The 17,092-nt window shown below is 38.9% G+C and overlaps 1 protein-coding gene across 11 annotated transcripts in view; it reads right to left on the reverse strand.

The window, feature by feature from the left end:
* Positions 1-17,092, reverse strand: part of TENM3 (teneurin transmembrane protein 3) — a 416,596-nt gene that overhangs the window by 110,533 nt on the left and 288,971 nt on the right. For all 11 annotated transcript variants that reach the window (XM_064449664.1, XM_064449667.1, XM_064449668.1 and 8 more), the window contains one exon: positions 8,770-9,008. In XM_064449664.1, the coding sequence (XP_064305734.1) occupies positions 8,770-9,008 (239 nt within the window). The remainder of the gene's footprint in view (positions 1-8,769; positions 9,009-17,092) is intronic.

The following is a 17,092-nucleotide window of genomic DNA, read 5'->3' on the forward strand; positions in this document are numbered from 1 at the left end:
AGTTATTAAAAGAGATGCTTTTGTGTGATCCTATTTCACTCTGGTTTTGTTTGGTTGATTTTATTGTTGAGGAAAATTCAACATTTCAAATGCAAACATCCACATCATCTAAACAGTTGTAGCACATTTGTTTTGCCTGGATTATAAAACTACAAATGCTGTTGTAGGTAAAGCTTCCCAAGAGGCAGCATTTTTTTGTTGTTTTTGTGAATGAAGTTGTCTGAAACAGCATCCAAGTGAAAATGAAGCATCTCATATTTAAAGATTCCTGTCTACTTCAGAGGACACCTAACTTTCATCCATAATTAATCACTACAGTGGGGTAATTACACCTATATAAAACCCATGTGTTCTTGCGATCTCAGTCATAAATGTAACATCAAATGATATTGCTCACAGCGAGTTTGGACATGTGTACTTGACCTTTTTATCCTAAAGTGTTCGTATATGGAGAGGTTTACAAAAATCTCATCTAAATCAGACATCTTTAACAGCATGAATTTTTTAAGGCATTCAAAAAGAGACCAAGCAGTTCTTTTCATAGAAAAGAGTAGAGAAAATATTCCAATTTACAGAAAAGATGCAATTTATAGAAGATGCCATTTATACACAAAACTACCAGTTTTAATATAGGTATTATAATTCACATAGCACAGCAGACAGCACATCTCAAAGGGCAGGCTTCTTTCTTTACAGACATGAGTTAGAAATGAATGGAAACTACCAGCAAAAAAGAGAAGACTGTAATCCTGTGTCCACAGTAACTTGAGTAATCACCTGAGTAACTTCATCTCTGCTTTGCAAAATCCTTCAACATAAGCATACATATGAAGTGTTAACATATGCTTATATACTACTAAAATATACTACACATTTACCTCCATTGATAAAATAGGAATGGCATCTCTAAATTACTCTAAGCTTGCTATTTATCCCCAAAAAGTAGCTGGTGTAATTTAACTTCATTTCTAATTAGACTAAAAAATCGCTACTATTTGGGGGTCTGCCGGAAGCTTATAGGAGGAGCGCAGAAGGGCCCACATCTCTACAGAACGTGCTTGCAAGAGATTTCAGTATTCCTGGAACACTATCCAGATTTTGAAAAACCATCATATTGCATCAAAGTATGATGGCAGAATGACACAGTGTGAGACCTACGGACAATGACATCATGTCAGCTTGCAGTTTATTATTACACCTGTTACATTGCCAGGATTACTGAGTTTCAATTTGCTCCACTGGGCAAAAGTGGAAGGGTGACAGGACTACTACCAAAAACCTTGTGATAAATCTTAATTAGAATACAAGCCTTTTTCGGAGCAGAGGTGGGTATGCTCCTTGACGGATTAACTTTTTTAATCCCTTGAAATCCTGTCAAGTCTCTTTTAACCTCCTGACTGCCAATTACATGTTCCTACATCCTTCTGTGTGAGGATTATCTTTCTCAATGAATGTTTTACTCTCGGTGCCACTAACAATAATAGCATGTGACATCCACAACACCAATCAAATATTAATACTGTGCACTCCTGAAGTAGTAAATATTATATTACACTTTGCACTTAGTCTGAAACACAGCAACAAGTTCTTTGCTTAAAAAACATCAGCTAAAGGCATTATCCGTAATGGTATTCCTGCAAGGGACAAGAAAGTACATGTAATGTTCATGCTTAAAGACATAGATATTAAACATGTTTAGACTTTGTACCGCTTCAATGAAAGACATTAAATACATTTTCAGTACAATTCAGCCCAATACGGTGGTGAAGCATAACTACTTCATTTCCTGACTAGTCATTCTCTCTCTGTCTCCCAGTGTTGAAACAAAGAATGTGGTAAAAATAAGAAATTACATTACTGTTTACAAAATATTTCCACACTAAGGAGGCACAATGCGTTTATCAGCAATACTGTAAACATTGTATGAAACTCATAGAGATACCTGAAAGTCATGGCTATGGGATAAGGAAAACAAATTTATCTCGTGTTAGATGTAGCTGAAAATCTCTGCAATGAAGAAAGTCATGGAATTACTAGCTGTAATGTTAGGCTTCATGTTAAAGCAGAAAAATAGTGTGGACAGACACGTGTATCTGAATACTGCCATTTACAAAGAACACGTCAGAAATGACTGAAAGGAGCTGCCTGAACCGATGTTAGTAAGGCACGGCCTACAAATATCAATTATCTGGCCTTTATAGTTCTGGTTTTAAAGATTATGAAGTACTGAAATGAAGCTAGGAGACTGGTACTTCAGACTTCAAGGGCTCTCCTAAGGTCCATTCGGGATGCTAAAATCCTTTAGAAATTTCAGGAGGTGGTTTCTACCTGCTAATTAATTGTGCTGTACTGCATTCACCAGGTATATGACCACATACTGAAGGCCCAGCTGAAGAGACTACACACCCTTTGGTTCTGCCTTGTAGTCAGAGCATATACATGTGGCACTGACATCTAAAACAATGGGCAGGTAGATTTTGACAGGCGCAGAGCAGAGCCATGCGTGCAGAACGCTACATACGGTGTTGTCGTCAGAGGCATCCAGCTTCTGGCTGCCCATGACATTTGGAGCTGAGCAAAACCTGCAAATGTCCATTCTGGACAGAAGCAAGACATCACAATGTACCTAAGTCACAGCTGCTTACTTTGAGAGGCTGCTGCCTCCAAATGCACTAGAGACACGTGGAGCCTTCCCTAAAAGCCCCATGGATTGTTAAAATGAGAAGCTACCGATGACTTTGGAAGGAGTGATGTACTCTCTACAGTGCTGGAGAGACTGGCTGCCTTCACAGCTCCAGATATAAGAGCACATTGAGCAAGAACACGAGACATTGATGTGGTTCTCTTAAGTGCTAAGACAACACTTAGAAACCATGCTTAGATAGCTGATATGCTTTCTCAGGTTCATAGAGGAGAAATTTCTCTGCTGTAGATTTTTGGATGATATGTGAATTTGGTGAACTGTAAAATCTCAGAGCGCTTCTTCAAAAGATGACAACACACCGAGAGGAAAGGCAAGATATTTCTGATTTTTTTTAGAATCAGGTATTTAAATGTATTAGTCTACCTCGATGCCTCTAATTTGATGGAAAGAGAAATGGGGTGAGAGCATAAACCTGGAAAACTGTATAAATCTGCCACGTATCTGCAGACAGGGAATGTATTTCCAACCGGCACACCTCAGTGAAGCTCCGCTCCAGTCATAGGTAAGGTCCCAGCACAACCTGGGGAAGCAGACAGGAGCGGGGAGAGAACGCGGAAAACTAAAATTTCTTGATGAAGCTGAGTCACAACAGCGTTACAATACTCAAAATTAAATGCAGGTCAAAGAGAAAAAGAGTTTCTATAAACACATAATGGAAGTAAAGGTGATTAATGGAACTGAACTATATTCTCCCTCATGTCTGTTAATTACAATACCTATGCTGGGTATTGTAATAAAAAATTCATTTAAATGGCATTATTAATTAAGTTGTTTTCCTCCTTCATGGCAGTAATTGAGTTTTACAAACAGCAGAATAATATTAACTTGGCATTGCAATCAAAAAGAAATATTATATTGTTCTTTACTGATAGAATAGATTCCTTTTGATTACAGGTATGTTCAGTCATTGCTTTAGTCACAAAAATTCAGTTTTGTAATTGTCAAAGTTTTAAGTCCATTAGTTTTGGGTAGGGTGGTTCTGCCCTACTATGACTTCTGCCACTGAGCCCAACAGGAAAGGCATCTGGTCCTCCAGAACCTGGGAATAGATGTGAATGCCAGCAGCTGTCACACTAAATCCTGAGTAATATGGGAGAACCACAGACAACAAACTCTGAAACAGCACTGGACACATGGAAAGTTAACCTCAGCCTGCAGAAACAGTTTTCTAAATTTAAGGATTACTTAAAACTCACCTGCAGGATAGTTAATTGCCCCTCAGCTGTAATTTTCACACCCTGCATCCTTCTATGTCAGTCTCCTCTAACGATGAAACTTGTTTGCTGTTTTTCCTGGCCACCTCCTTCTTCTCTTTCTACCTTAAAACCTCTTAAGTTGTTCTGCTATTATTCTCAATAAGTTTTTGAGACAACTCTGCGGATAGTTGTCCATTATTAGATATCTATTAGCATATAAATTTTCAGCCTAAAGTATCTTGAGATGATGATAAAACTGTAACATTTTCAGATGGACAAAAAGCATGAATGCACAATATAATAACCTCAGAATAAGCACAATGTATCTTTTTATACAGATGTGGAAAATATGATTTATCTGTAATTATCAAACACAGCTTTCAAGTCTGGTATCTCTTTTCCATTCACATTTCATTTGCAGGTTGCATTCTAACTGTATGGTCATCTCTGTGTCATAGCAGAACAGCAGTTTTTCTAATGTTTCTCACAGAGTGAAATATAAACTACATATGTTTTCACAGAAGATGTTTCAGTTTTTAAGTCTAAGTGTCAGCTTTCTTTTCTGTCCAAAATGGATTTGCCTAACTGTTCACAGCAAGCAGTAGTGATAAAAATAGTGCTGTGGCCTTTTTAATGAAATGAAATTCTTCTTTTCCTTTTTTTTATCTTTTTCCCTACAGAAGAGATGTCCTTCTGTTATCACTGATATTTAAATATTTGCTTTATCAGAAAGAATAGCTGGCTGGTATATATTTCTGTCCTGACCATTGGCTGCAGAGCTATGGCTAAAAAAATGATCAGTCCCAAGGTACACAGAGGGTAAAACACTCAACAGATTTAGAAGTACGACAGATTGTTGTGAAGTCAGGACAGCAGAGGCCTGACTAAACAGGTCAGATCTCCCTGTGTATTCACAGAATCTTTTATGCTAATAGAAGCCTGTTTAGTAGACATAAGACAACGTTCATTATAGATGCATGTAATCTTTCAGTGGACAACTCTTGAAGCTTAGTTGACTGAACTGTGTAATTCCAGCCCTGACTGAGGAAAACTGCTTACCTCTTTGGTTCTGCTCACAGTGAAAATGGCACTAACTTCTTACATTGACTTAGACAATGTCAAGATAGTGCCATTGGCAATGGAGAATCAATTGCCAAAGCAATTCCTGGGGAAGAAAGAGGGGCCCTGATGTCCCCAGATTCCCATTAATTTCATCCAGTTGTTCAATCCACACTAAAGAAGAAACAATTAGTACAGTACCAATCAGTCTGTTAATATGGCTGGTCAGAGTCTGTGCTATGCAACAACATATCGGAAACAACTCCCCAACTGATGTAGTTCTCTACAACTGAGCAGTGGATTTTTCTGTTAGTAAAAAAAAACACACCCAAGAATAACAAACTCCTGCCTGTAATAAAAACACGAGTGGGACAGAGATGATCGCAAAGGTAGAACTGAAGGATGGAGGTTGCACACGAAACGTTGATTTGATACCCATGTTTGACCTAGGAGTTTATATTCTTTATTCCTCATCTTTTTAACCCATTATTTCAGGAACCTTTTCTGTGAATCCCCTACTCTAAACTAGACCTATTTTTGAATTCCACTCTTCTATATGCTGCTGCACTATCTTTTGGTTCAGCACTTGCATGTTTCTGTTGCTTAATTCCTTGTTTCTCAACCATTTAACAGTATATGAAGCCTCTAAACAATTGATGAACATTTTCCACAATTCACTTCTATTTTCTCTAAAGATTAGCAGGTCTCATTGACAAGAATGGTGAACTTAAACATTCTGTACATTGCAAAATGGTTGAGAGAGACAACGAGGGCTAGAAAAGCAGGAATATGCAGGGACGTTAGAAGCAAGGCTTTCTTTCCTTTAGACTGAAATAACATTTTCAATTCCTGTGACCCCCAAGACTGCATTAAGTGGACTTACAATGCAGTGTTTGCTCTGGTCTCTCCCCGTGCTGATATCCTCTGCTCTCACCTCCTCTTTGTAGACTTTGTAAATGTAGGAGTCTTTCCTGTCAGAGTGATGGAAGAAGTGCAAGACAGACCAGACTCTCGATGCAGCTCCTTCCTCTGGCTGGGCTAATTGACAGAGCAGTAATTGACTCTGCAATTCTGCAAAGGCAGACATGAAGTCTAGCAAACTGTCTCTTCTGCCTTATGCTGCCTGAGCAGAAGCAGTGGGATCTGAACCCAGTTTCTCTACCCCATATCCACTGCAACTAAAATAAGCCTGGGCATGACACGTTCATCTCTCTGCCTTTCTGAGAAAGGCCTGGTTACACCACCATTCACCAGGTGAGCACAGTCTATTAGTTCTTCAGTCTGCAGCTGCCACAGTCACACAGTGGCCGCAGTCACACAGTGGCCACGGTCACAGTATGTTCCTTATCAATGTGTACTGGCATATTTTGCAGCAAGGGCTGTAGCATTTTCACACTTGTGGCGATGTCTCTCTATGAAGTTCAAAACATGTCTCAAACTGGCTTTACAAATGTGACATGCCACCTCAGCTACTGTAAACCTCAGCAGACAAGCCAGACCACTCTGTTAGAGGCATGTCATGGGATGCTAGGGGTCACACAATACTGCAGCCCTTCCCATCTTTTTATGTTATGACCAATTTCCTACTCAGTCATTTCCCTTTCACACCTATGCTATGAAACGGTTAACCAAATGAAGGACCGTTTCCATCTTACATTAATGATTTCTACGATTTATACTTGGATGGCCTACTAAATGGAGAGTATTTCTGATATTACATCTGTAGAGATGGGAAAACCACATGTATGAATGAGTGTAATCCATTCATGGTTTTATGGACCCAAAGTTCTCTAGAGAGCATCCCTGAGTGCTGGATTTTACATTTAGATTGCTGAGTTAGCTGAAATATGTGTAATATCACCACTAGGCAAAGAGCTCCCTATTGACTATGGGCAGAGGAAAGCCCTTGTGCATTGTTTATTTCAGCGAGGACGTGAGCTGGCATGTGCCCATGAAATGTTGTACAACTATATTTGATTTTTTTTTTTTACAGGGTATGTGAATAAACGATGTGTGGAGCTGAAAGCTCTCACTCACTGGAAAGCTCGGCTCTTTTTCCCCGAATACAGGAATAGAGGCACATTAGACATGCTTATATTTCTTAATGTGCCTGTGGGAGAAATAATCCAGTACAGCTATCTTCTTGTGTCCCTCAGATTCATAAGTAATCTGGCTCTTTGGGGCTAGCAAAGTGTAGAGCTCAGCTCAGAATCAGGGCTTCAATATTTTACTATCTGTAAGGCTTTTTTTCCCAGTTCTTGACAGTGATACTTCATACTGATTTCCTTCTTTTGTATTTACATATTTATTTAGTAGCGGAAGTTTGCTTCTGATGACTTATGAGGCAATATTATGGAGACTGAGCAAAATTAATGTGTTTTATAAATGGAATTATTTCAATTCCACTTTAAAAACATGTACTGTCAAAGCATAACTCTAAACCACACCTTTACACTCCTGTGTACAATCACACAAAATAACTACAAATCCAGTGACTGAAAGGGGCTGGACAGCAGTGGCAAGCCCTACATTTGCATTTGCCTTTTTGTCTTTCAGGCTGGCAGCTCAGGTGGAAACAGTGCTCAGGGAGCTCTGCTTTGCCAGGGCAGAGAGGAATTTCTCCAGCTACCCAGTTTCTTGCATTGCTCACAGGAGTTTCATCCCAGTAAGAACTACTTGAAAAGCTTTACAGAACTTACGCTGTGCCTTGGATTGAAATGTAGCAAGCCTGTTTCAACAAAGGCAATGAAGATTTAAGGATCGTAAGGCCTTCTAGGCTTTATTATCAATTTACACTGATTTTAAGAAAGGGAGGGAAGGAGAGACTGACTCTCCTTTTTGGATTTTCTTTCCTTGACTTCTGAAGACTCTGTATCTGAGTATAATCAATACCAAAACCCAGACCCTTACATTTATATTTCCGTAACTGTGGTGACTTAAACTTCTAATTAACAAATCAGTTAAAAGAAAGTCTTTGAAAAGCATTTATGGACTCAGGGGTAAAAAAATCTGTAATCTAGACAAAGCTGCAGAAGAAGTTACAGGTACAAAAAAAGCCTGTTCTGTTCCATTATTAAACTCAATGACACTTTTCTCACAGACAAGCACTGCCTCCATTAACTGTCTAAAATTCAAATTATATAATATTTATAGCAAACATTGAAGAAATTAAATAATTAAAGAGATGAAGAAGTAAAGGAAACCCTCTGAAATAAAAATTGGGAAATGGAATTTAACAAACAGACAAAAGAGAGAATAATTAAAAATAAACAACCCACAAGAGAGGAAGAAGTCTCCATCTTCTCTGTGTGTTGTCATTTTGGACAATTATTTTCCCTACCTTGCAATCAAAAGTCTGTATTAGACTTTTGCTCTAGCTCTATACACAAACATACGCATATGTAATGATGAAATAAGTGATAGTTAGCGTTCCTAAATGCTGTATTAGTTATATTTCATGCAGAACGAGAGGAAAAGAGTTCCACACATATGCTGCAAGTTATATTCATATTACAGAATTTTTACAACCTATATTTTACACATACTTTTATAAGAACTAGACACCACATAGCTTAATTGCAGTTCAAATTACTTCTTTGAAGTTAATTCACCCACTATCATGCTGCACAATGCTTCCAAGATATTCAAATTTTCTATTTCCTTTAAACAATCGGCAGTTTTCATTAAATCACTGCTGTGGTTTTTAATGTTACCAAAAACTTCGCTAGTTAACGGTTAGTATGTCACAGTCCATTTACAGTCCATCAGACATCTCTATTTATGGTGACAATTATAAAAAATGAGACTCACCTATAAAGTAGGACAGCAGTATTGCCAGCAGCACTGAGACCCCTACAGCACAGAGTGCAGTACATTTCCAGCTACAGTACTTTGAAGACTTCTTGAATTTAAAAGCACTTCTGGATAGAGTGTTCCTAGGTAGTGGCCGAGTAGGAGGGGAATAAACAGAGCCGGATGCCATTGTGTACCCTGGCGTTGCAGTACTGAACAGTGGTGTGGTCCCTGTTCCTGTTTTGAATAGGAAATGCCTGTGGAAGAAAGAGTATATGGTAAAGTACAAAAGTAAATAAAGCTGGAGCACAGGCAGTCATACCTCTTTTGTTTAATGTTGCCTATGTTTCAAATAGCTAACAATATCCAATCTACAAAGGGTCACAGGAGCAATACTTGTCATGACACTCACACATAAAAAAGGCACTCTCCCTTTAAGAAAGGACCGAACCCCTCCAAACATTAGTGATGCCCTGGTATCCAGACAGGAAACAGAACTACCCAAAATACTGTATGGTAGGGAGGAGGTCTCTCAGAGTTTATCTGACAAGTAGGGACAGGCATTCTGCTGCTGTTTATTTTTGTTGGCTTCTGCTACAGACTACAGGGAACTCCATTAAAAAGTCAATAATGAGCAATCTGACTATAGCCCACACTACTTATGACAGCTTTCCTGGGTTAAGTACAAAGAAAACAGCAATCTCTCAGACACAAATTTTTGGCAACTTTGCCAAAATTAGTCAGTTAGAAGGTTTTTTTGCATCCTAAGTACTCAGTTCACTAATTCATACCTCCTCACACATAATCTTACCATAACCAGATCTGATTATGGATACAGCAACTAGTTACAGCCTGGGATGTACTCTAAAGAAATATATTTAGTAAGTGCTCAAAAAAACCCACAGCCAGCAACGGAAATGAAAAGCAAAATCAAAGTTAAGACACACTCTGTGAGTTACCAGTCAACCTAATTTTGCTCAGTTAAGATTTCCGAAAGAAGTACTACTCCCTGAGCCTATCTACGGCAGAATCCTTTAATTTTAGTTTATGCAAGCATATTTATTTTAGAAGAGCCTCTAAGCATGGCATATACTACCTGGAGTTTTTCTCCTGACGCACATATACAAACAACTCTACAAACAACAAAACCTCAGCTAAACAAAGGTTGCGCCAGGGTTTTTTTCCACCACTTTGTTATGTTAGCAACTCTGTAGTGTAAGGCTTGGCCTTACCTAATGAGGCTTTGCAAAATGAATACATTATAACTAAAAATGGTAAGAAAGAACACCGTGGAGAATTTTGAACTTACCAAGCGCACGAACAGCTAAACAGAACTAGGGAGGTGTTTGCATTTTTTAAAAGGTAAGAGACAACTCATGAATTGCTGATACCCAGGTCCTCCTGAAGCCAAGTGCGTGCCTACACTGTGTTTGCCTACTGCATGCCACCCATACAGTATGGGGCACAGGATCTAGCACCAAATGAGCTAGCTGCGCAGGGGAAAGCCCTCTAGTTACACCACGTGGCAATGCGGACTGTTTCTCAGCTGATGGGACTTCCATCCTCCAGGACTCAGGCTTGGATCCTTGCATAGTAATGGACCAACCTATACAGGTATAGCGGCTTCGTCAGAAATGCGCTGTAGAGACACTAGGAATTAATTTGCCCCACTGCAGCCTGAGAAAAATACCAGCAGTTGATAAACAAGGTTTGTTATTTGCAGGTGATTTTGCTACAGGAGGTTAACAGATGAACTAGAGCATCTTGGCATAAGCCCTCTCCTTGAAAATATTTGCATTACAAACATGATCCCATGAAATATGCCACATAGGTTACTTCATTTTGAGCAACATTGAACTTGCTGGCAGTAACAACAGAAGCATACACACTAGATCTACTGATGCACAACAGCACATGCCAATTTTCCTTGGGTTTTGAGCTCAGAGGATTACCAATGATTTCGGAAAACAAAGCCTTTGTGGTTTAAATCCTTTCTAAGAAGGTACTTCATTAAAAGTTGTGACATTTTCTATGCAGCAAACACCAAAATAATAACTAGCCCTACGCAAAAAGTGTTTTACACCTTACAACACCATTACTTTGGCTTTACAGACACACAGAGGCATGTAGATTCATTAAGCCCTGATAAAATTTCCTACCCACTTGACCTTTACTGCCCTTTCATTTCTGGCTACATATGGTAAACGTTATGTCCAGGTATACTGCACAAACAATATCTACATAGATCTCAAGAAAATGCCAAACAAAAAGGTGGCTGTTGACCTCTCCATGTGCAATGTATACTGTTTTGGGGGACTGACGGAAAGCCACACAGTAGATATAATAATACTCCTCCTGAACATCAGCTTCCATGTTAAAAATAAGAAGCTCCTGACCAATCTGCAATTTTCATATCCTCCTGCTCTCGCTGTTATGCTCAACAGACTAAAAATGGAAACTGGCATTATACAAGCACTTGAATGGAACTCGATATACTCTAAGCTTGACCAAAATAATCATAGAATGGTTTGGGCTGGAAGGGACCTTTAAAGGCCTTCTAGTCCAAGCCCCAACACAACAAAACAGTCAGCCTCTGATCTTTTCCTGTTTTCTCTCTGAGAAAGTGAGAGCTGAGACATTGGCTTTGGTACAGCACAGCCTAGTAGAGACTGTAATCCATATTCTCAAAGGCTTTGAGGAGTTAATCCCATAGATAAACTGGGGAGATGGCCGTGTATCTGTGACGGTGCGAGCTGTCATAGCTCTGACAGTCCACCTCAGGCATCAAGGCAATAAAAGAAAATTGTAACTTTTATATGTGAATTCATCAATTCACATGTAGTCCTAGGCAGCCACAGCACGACTCCTAACTTTAAGCTATTCCTCCTTTGCTTCAAATCCTATGAATACAATGCCAAAGTGGTCACACTGGCTGGCTGGAGAGTGCTAAGGGAAAAATAATGACACAAAACCCAGCCTGGCACCTTCCTCTGGGTTAAGAAAATTTGTTTGGATCTCTCTATTCCTAATGAGTGGAGTTACTACCAAAGTTGTCAGAGACTCTCCTGCTACATTAAGTCTGAGTGGTAAGTATTTAAAGTGTAATGCTATCAGACTTGCACATCTTGTCTGCCTCACTGAGCCTTGCCAAACAGTGTTCCTATGAGACGCTCGGAAGGATATGGTATCTGACAACAAATCCAGGCTGCCTCCAGATAATGCTGAAATTCTTATGCTCTTGAAATATAATCTATCCACAAATGATTTTAATTATCTATATATCCATCTACCTTGTCTTTTCAAACCATGGAACTTGAACGGCTAATTTCTAAAGCCTAAACTGTTTGCACTACTTGACCAGGAACTGACTTACCGGCAATTACACTGTTTCATCTCATAGGGAGCTTACAGCATCTGCAATAGTCTATCTTCCATTCAAAATTGATCATCTAACCAGCACTTGCCTGATCTTCATGTAAGCAGCACTTTAAATATTTTATTAAGCTTTAGAGTACAGAAATCCAGCAAATCATGCTGATATTTTATGAGACAAGATAACTCTGTTTTTATTAAATAACTCAATTCACTTTTTAAAGCAAATAATCTTCTATTTTTACTTTATTCAATATATCTTTCTGTCTGCTTATTCAATATATGTTTCTATTAAAAAGTGCAGCTAATCGTAACATTTTAGGGGGGAAGAATTCAGCACCTAACAAACCTAAACTACAGGCCAGTAGCAAAATACAAAGTCATGTCATAAACTAATCCTTGGATGCAAAAACAGCTGGGAAGTCCCCTCATCTCACAAATGGTGGCCATTTTACTTAAGCTTCCACACTTAAAAGATAAGTCAAATACAGCATCAAAAACCTCAAAGATGTCAGCTCAGAAAACAGAAGCATATGAATACAAGTAAAATAATCATACTTTTAATTTAACTCTACTCTCTGAGCACCAAGTGCTGTTGTACACCTCCTGACATGCAAACAATTTTCTTCACCATCAAGCTGGGAGGGGGAGGATTCATACCAAATAAGATTTTCTCTGTGCTGCCACTTCCTCTGTGGAAAGTAAAACTGAAGCACCCTGTACTAAATTCAGTAAATGGGAAAGCAGGAGGGGAGAAAAAAAGTGCTAAAGAACCCCCATGACTTGGGCAGAAAGATTAAGTTAAGTGAAAACTGTGTTTTTAGAGAAAATGCAAAATATTCAAGGACAGTAAGGCTCAGACCGTAAGCCCAAATACTTCTGATATAAGATAGCCAGGTGTCCAGCAACAGAAATGTAATCTGAATATCTTACTTTATGAAAGGATCTGTGACAAAAACTTTTGACCCCAGTTCAGAAGAAAATGGATACTATGCATCAATGAATGCAGTATTACATAAACATGTCTGGAAGGCCCTGAACTCCAGAAGCAAAGATATTATACAAATAAACTACCACCAAGCCAAAAGGAGTATTCTACAATACTTTTAAACAGACTGGCCTCAATTTTTTATAGAATTATTGCAGAATTTTAGCATTCCTTACATAATTTCTACATTACATACACAACTTCTTTTTTTTTTTAGCTTATGCTGAAATTGCTTCACCTTGCAGAAGATCCACTGCGATCTGTAGCTATAACTTCTCTGGTTTTGGTCATCATATAAAGGAATTTTTGCATATACTTGGCAGACATGTGAAAGAACCTACCTTATAATTTCCAACAACTTTCTTGGCAGCATTTTAGTTCTGTATTAAAGTATTTCATACAGCACAACCACACTAGTAGAGTGCTGGCAAATATGTTGCCATGCATTAAAAGTCACACAGGACTCTTACAAAATTCCTACTAAATAAGGGATTGTAAGGCCCAGCAAAATTCTGTTGAACTTCTCTAAGCATGTCAGAATATACATCATAGTTTATCACCTTGTCAGTGAGATTTAAAGGCAGATATTGTTATTTTGTGCAACATTATTATTTAGATGATGACTGCTGTTGCAGAATAAAAGTCAATATTGCTAGGCCTTATGCATGTACAACAAGAAAACACTCCTCACCTTAAGAGCTACGCCACCATTGACCCAGAATAAAATTGTATTTAGAATATACGTGCTTAAAAAACCCTAAATTCCTCCCTCCAAAATATCTGAATCTTATGTATCGCTGTATACTACCAGCACCTCAAGAATTTGGAACAGAATAAATCTATTAGTTTGGTAATGTTTCTAAATAGTGAGATTCCACCATGACCCGAAACAAATGTCATAGTGCCATAGCAGTATAGGTTTTCTTGCAGTACTGCCTCCTATACTGTCCTACATCCTGTCTGTTTGGTCAGTTCCATGATGGTGTTAATGCTATGTGGCTCTTCAGATCATAACAGACCAGTACCAGAAGACCAGTGAGGAAGAACAGCCATGACATCCAGAAGACTGTACTACAAAAGGTATTCAATGTTAGAAATTCTCTCTGACCTGGGCTTTTGAAGGAGGTTTCTGTTTAAAAAACAGCGTAAGGGGTAGGATTCCCGCAAGCATAAGTGGTACAATGAGCAAGTTAGCTCATTCCAAAAACTGTGGAAAAGGAGAATAATCTTATTTGATAGAGAACATTACATGTGCAAAAGCTGTGTGTAGCTGTAACCAAATAAGCAGAAACAGGAATTACTGCAGTAGGGCAGATCACCAGGAACAAAAAATAGCCTGTCTGAAAGTTGCCAGTACAAAGGGAGGGGATGAACGCCTTCCAGACTACTTATTCACTAACAGCTCACTCTTTCTCTAAAGAGTCAAAAAACTCTGGCTCTCACTGATGTCTTGTGGCGTTTTGTTCTGTAGGCTAAACACACATCGTGTCAAAATGTATTTTTTCTATCAATTTCAATTTAAATTCAACTGATTGTTCCCTTGTTCTTGTATAATGAGTATGTGCTGTTTGCCCCGCAGTACATAAAGACAAAATTTTTATAATATTACTGTTTGATTCACTTTATTTTTAGGGTAAAACATACAAAAGCATTAAAAAGTAATTGCCTACAGCAAAAAAGCAAAATTTAGGCTCGTTATGGGTGAGGCAAAGGCAACTGTGGAGTTGAGGAAAGCTATTTTCAGATACCTGTTGTTTCAGTGTAGAATATAACAAAACTGACATCTGGAAGATGACAGAATAGAAAGTAACTTGAGGAGAGGTGGAAGAGGAAAGAAAAACTATCCCTAACATTTTCTGCATTTGTTTCTTTTAGTCTTCAGTACCAAAAGACCCCCCATTGCCATTACTGCTATCAAAGTGTTCCCAGGCACAGCACAGTAAGATGATCAGCAGTAAAGCAAGCAGCGAGAGCAAAAAGTGGCCGCTAACGAGCACTAGACTATTATACATTAAGGCAAGCAAGCCCCATGGAAGCACAGGAGCTTGTCAATTAATAGCTAAACAGCAATAAAAGCTATATATTCGATCCAGCACATTCCAATCAAATCTGTCATTATCTCGAACCCTTCCAGCCCCACGTTGGGCGCCAAAAAGGACTGTTTTGGTTTAACCCCAGGCAGTAACCAAGTCCCACACAGCCACTCGCTCACTCTCTCCTGGTGGGATGGGGGAGAGAATCACAAGAGTAAAAGAGAGAAAACTCTCATGGGTTGAGATAAAGACAGTTTAATCGGGAAAGCAAAAGCCATACACACAAGCAAAGCAAACCAAGGAATTAATTCACTACTTCCCACCAACAGGCAGGTGTTCAACCATCTCCTGGAAAGCAGGGCTCCATCATGTGTAATGGTTACTTGGGAAGACAAAATGCCATCACTCCAAATGTGTTCCCCCCCCTTCTTTTTTCTTCCCCCAGCTTTATGGGCTGAGCATGATGTCATATGGTATGGAATATCCCGGTCAGTTGGGGTCAGCTGTCCCAGATGTGTCCCCTCCCAGCTTCTTGTGCACCCCCAGCCCACTCACTGGTGGGGTGGGGTGAGGAGCAGAAAAGGCCTCGACTCTGTGTAAGCGCTGCTCAGCAGTAACGAAAACACCTCTGTGTTATCAACACTGTTTCCAGCACAGATCCAAAACACAGCCCCATAGCAGCTACTGTGAGGAAAATTACCTCTATCTCAGCCAAACCAGAACACTGACTCATCTGTTCTCCTTGCAATTCGAGAAAAACCCTGGACATACTAGAAATTACCAGTACAGGGGACCACTGTTGGCTCAAAAGGTCATTGTACTTGATTTTTTCAGCCAAGGTAATACCATTCTGCCTTCTGTAATCACAGGTTAAGTACTTTATGAAATGAACGCACAAATTTTTACATTGTGGAACATAGGTTAATCTTCCCCTCAAAACCAATGTAAATCTGTCAGTATCTAACTCTATTAAAAATTATCTATTTGCTTCTAAGGAGCGTTGGATCTGTGGACATTAGTATATGAATTAAGACATTTGTAAGCAAGCCCGAGTAAATGTTCTTATCCATTCTGCTAAGGTCCTCAAACCGCTACCCTGGATTCACTCCAAGGAACGAAGCAGTAATATCTACACCTTAGACATCGAGAATTAGGAACACATCAATCACGCTCTCGTAAGCGTCAAGAGGCAGAAAAAACTTCTATTGAATCCACTTTGAGTGAATGCAGGTTGAAAGAAATGCAAATTTTAGTGAATTTATGTTTTGGTGACATATTTACCTCTCAGGACCAATACTTCAGGAGACTTCTGTGCTCAGAATTCAATAATACTCCTAATGACTTGGTTTTGATGTTTAATATAATGGTATTACTGAATTTCTGGGAATAAAAAGTGTAATTATTATGTTTTTTTGATTAATACAGCTCTTATGATTGCTCATCTGAACTAAAAATGAAGTACCAGATTTTGTCCAAAAACGCACCTATTTCTAGACAACAGCAATTAGTAATTCTGTGTTTCAAAGTGTAATGGCACCTTCTACAAGAGTTGGGCAGCACCATGAGGCCTATGTAAAGCAAGCAAGACATCAGGGTAGCTGCAGCTTTATCTTCTTATTTCTCTGATGGTCCAAAGGGGCATAGGAAATTCAGACAGAAAAGACGTCTGAGGTTTGGGAGCTCTCATTCTCTACTCAAACATGTCGTTACTGACACATGCAGAGATAGTGTGTGAAGACATAGCATTTTATTTGCAATTTCCATACAAAGAAATCAGTTAATCTTAAGAAAGTAACTTCAAGTTAGGATGGATATATCCAGCTGCAGCTATTTTAGTTTGCTCCAACTTCTCTCATGTACGTTTTTGTATTTATTTCTCCCTGACTTTCCTTAATGCAAACTGGCTGAATTTTGACCTCCTGGGAATGGGTTATCAGGCTTTTTGTTT

Source organism: Phalacrocorax carbo, chromosome 4 (assembly GCF_963921805.1).
Source record: "Phalacrocorax carbo chromosome 4, bPhaCar2.1, whole genome shotgun sequence".
In the NCBI taxonomy this organism is placed as follows: Eukaryota; Metazoa; Chordata; class Aves; order Suliformes; family Phalacrocoracidae; genus Phalacrocorax; species Phalacrocorax carbo.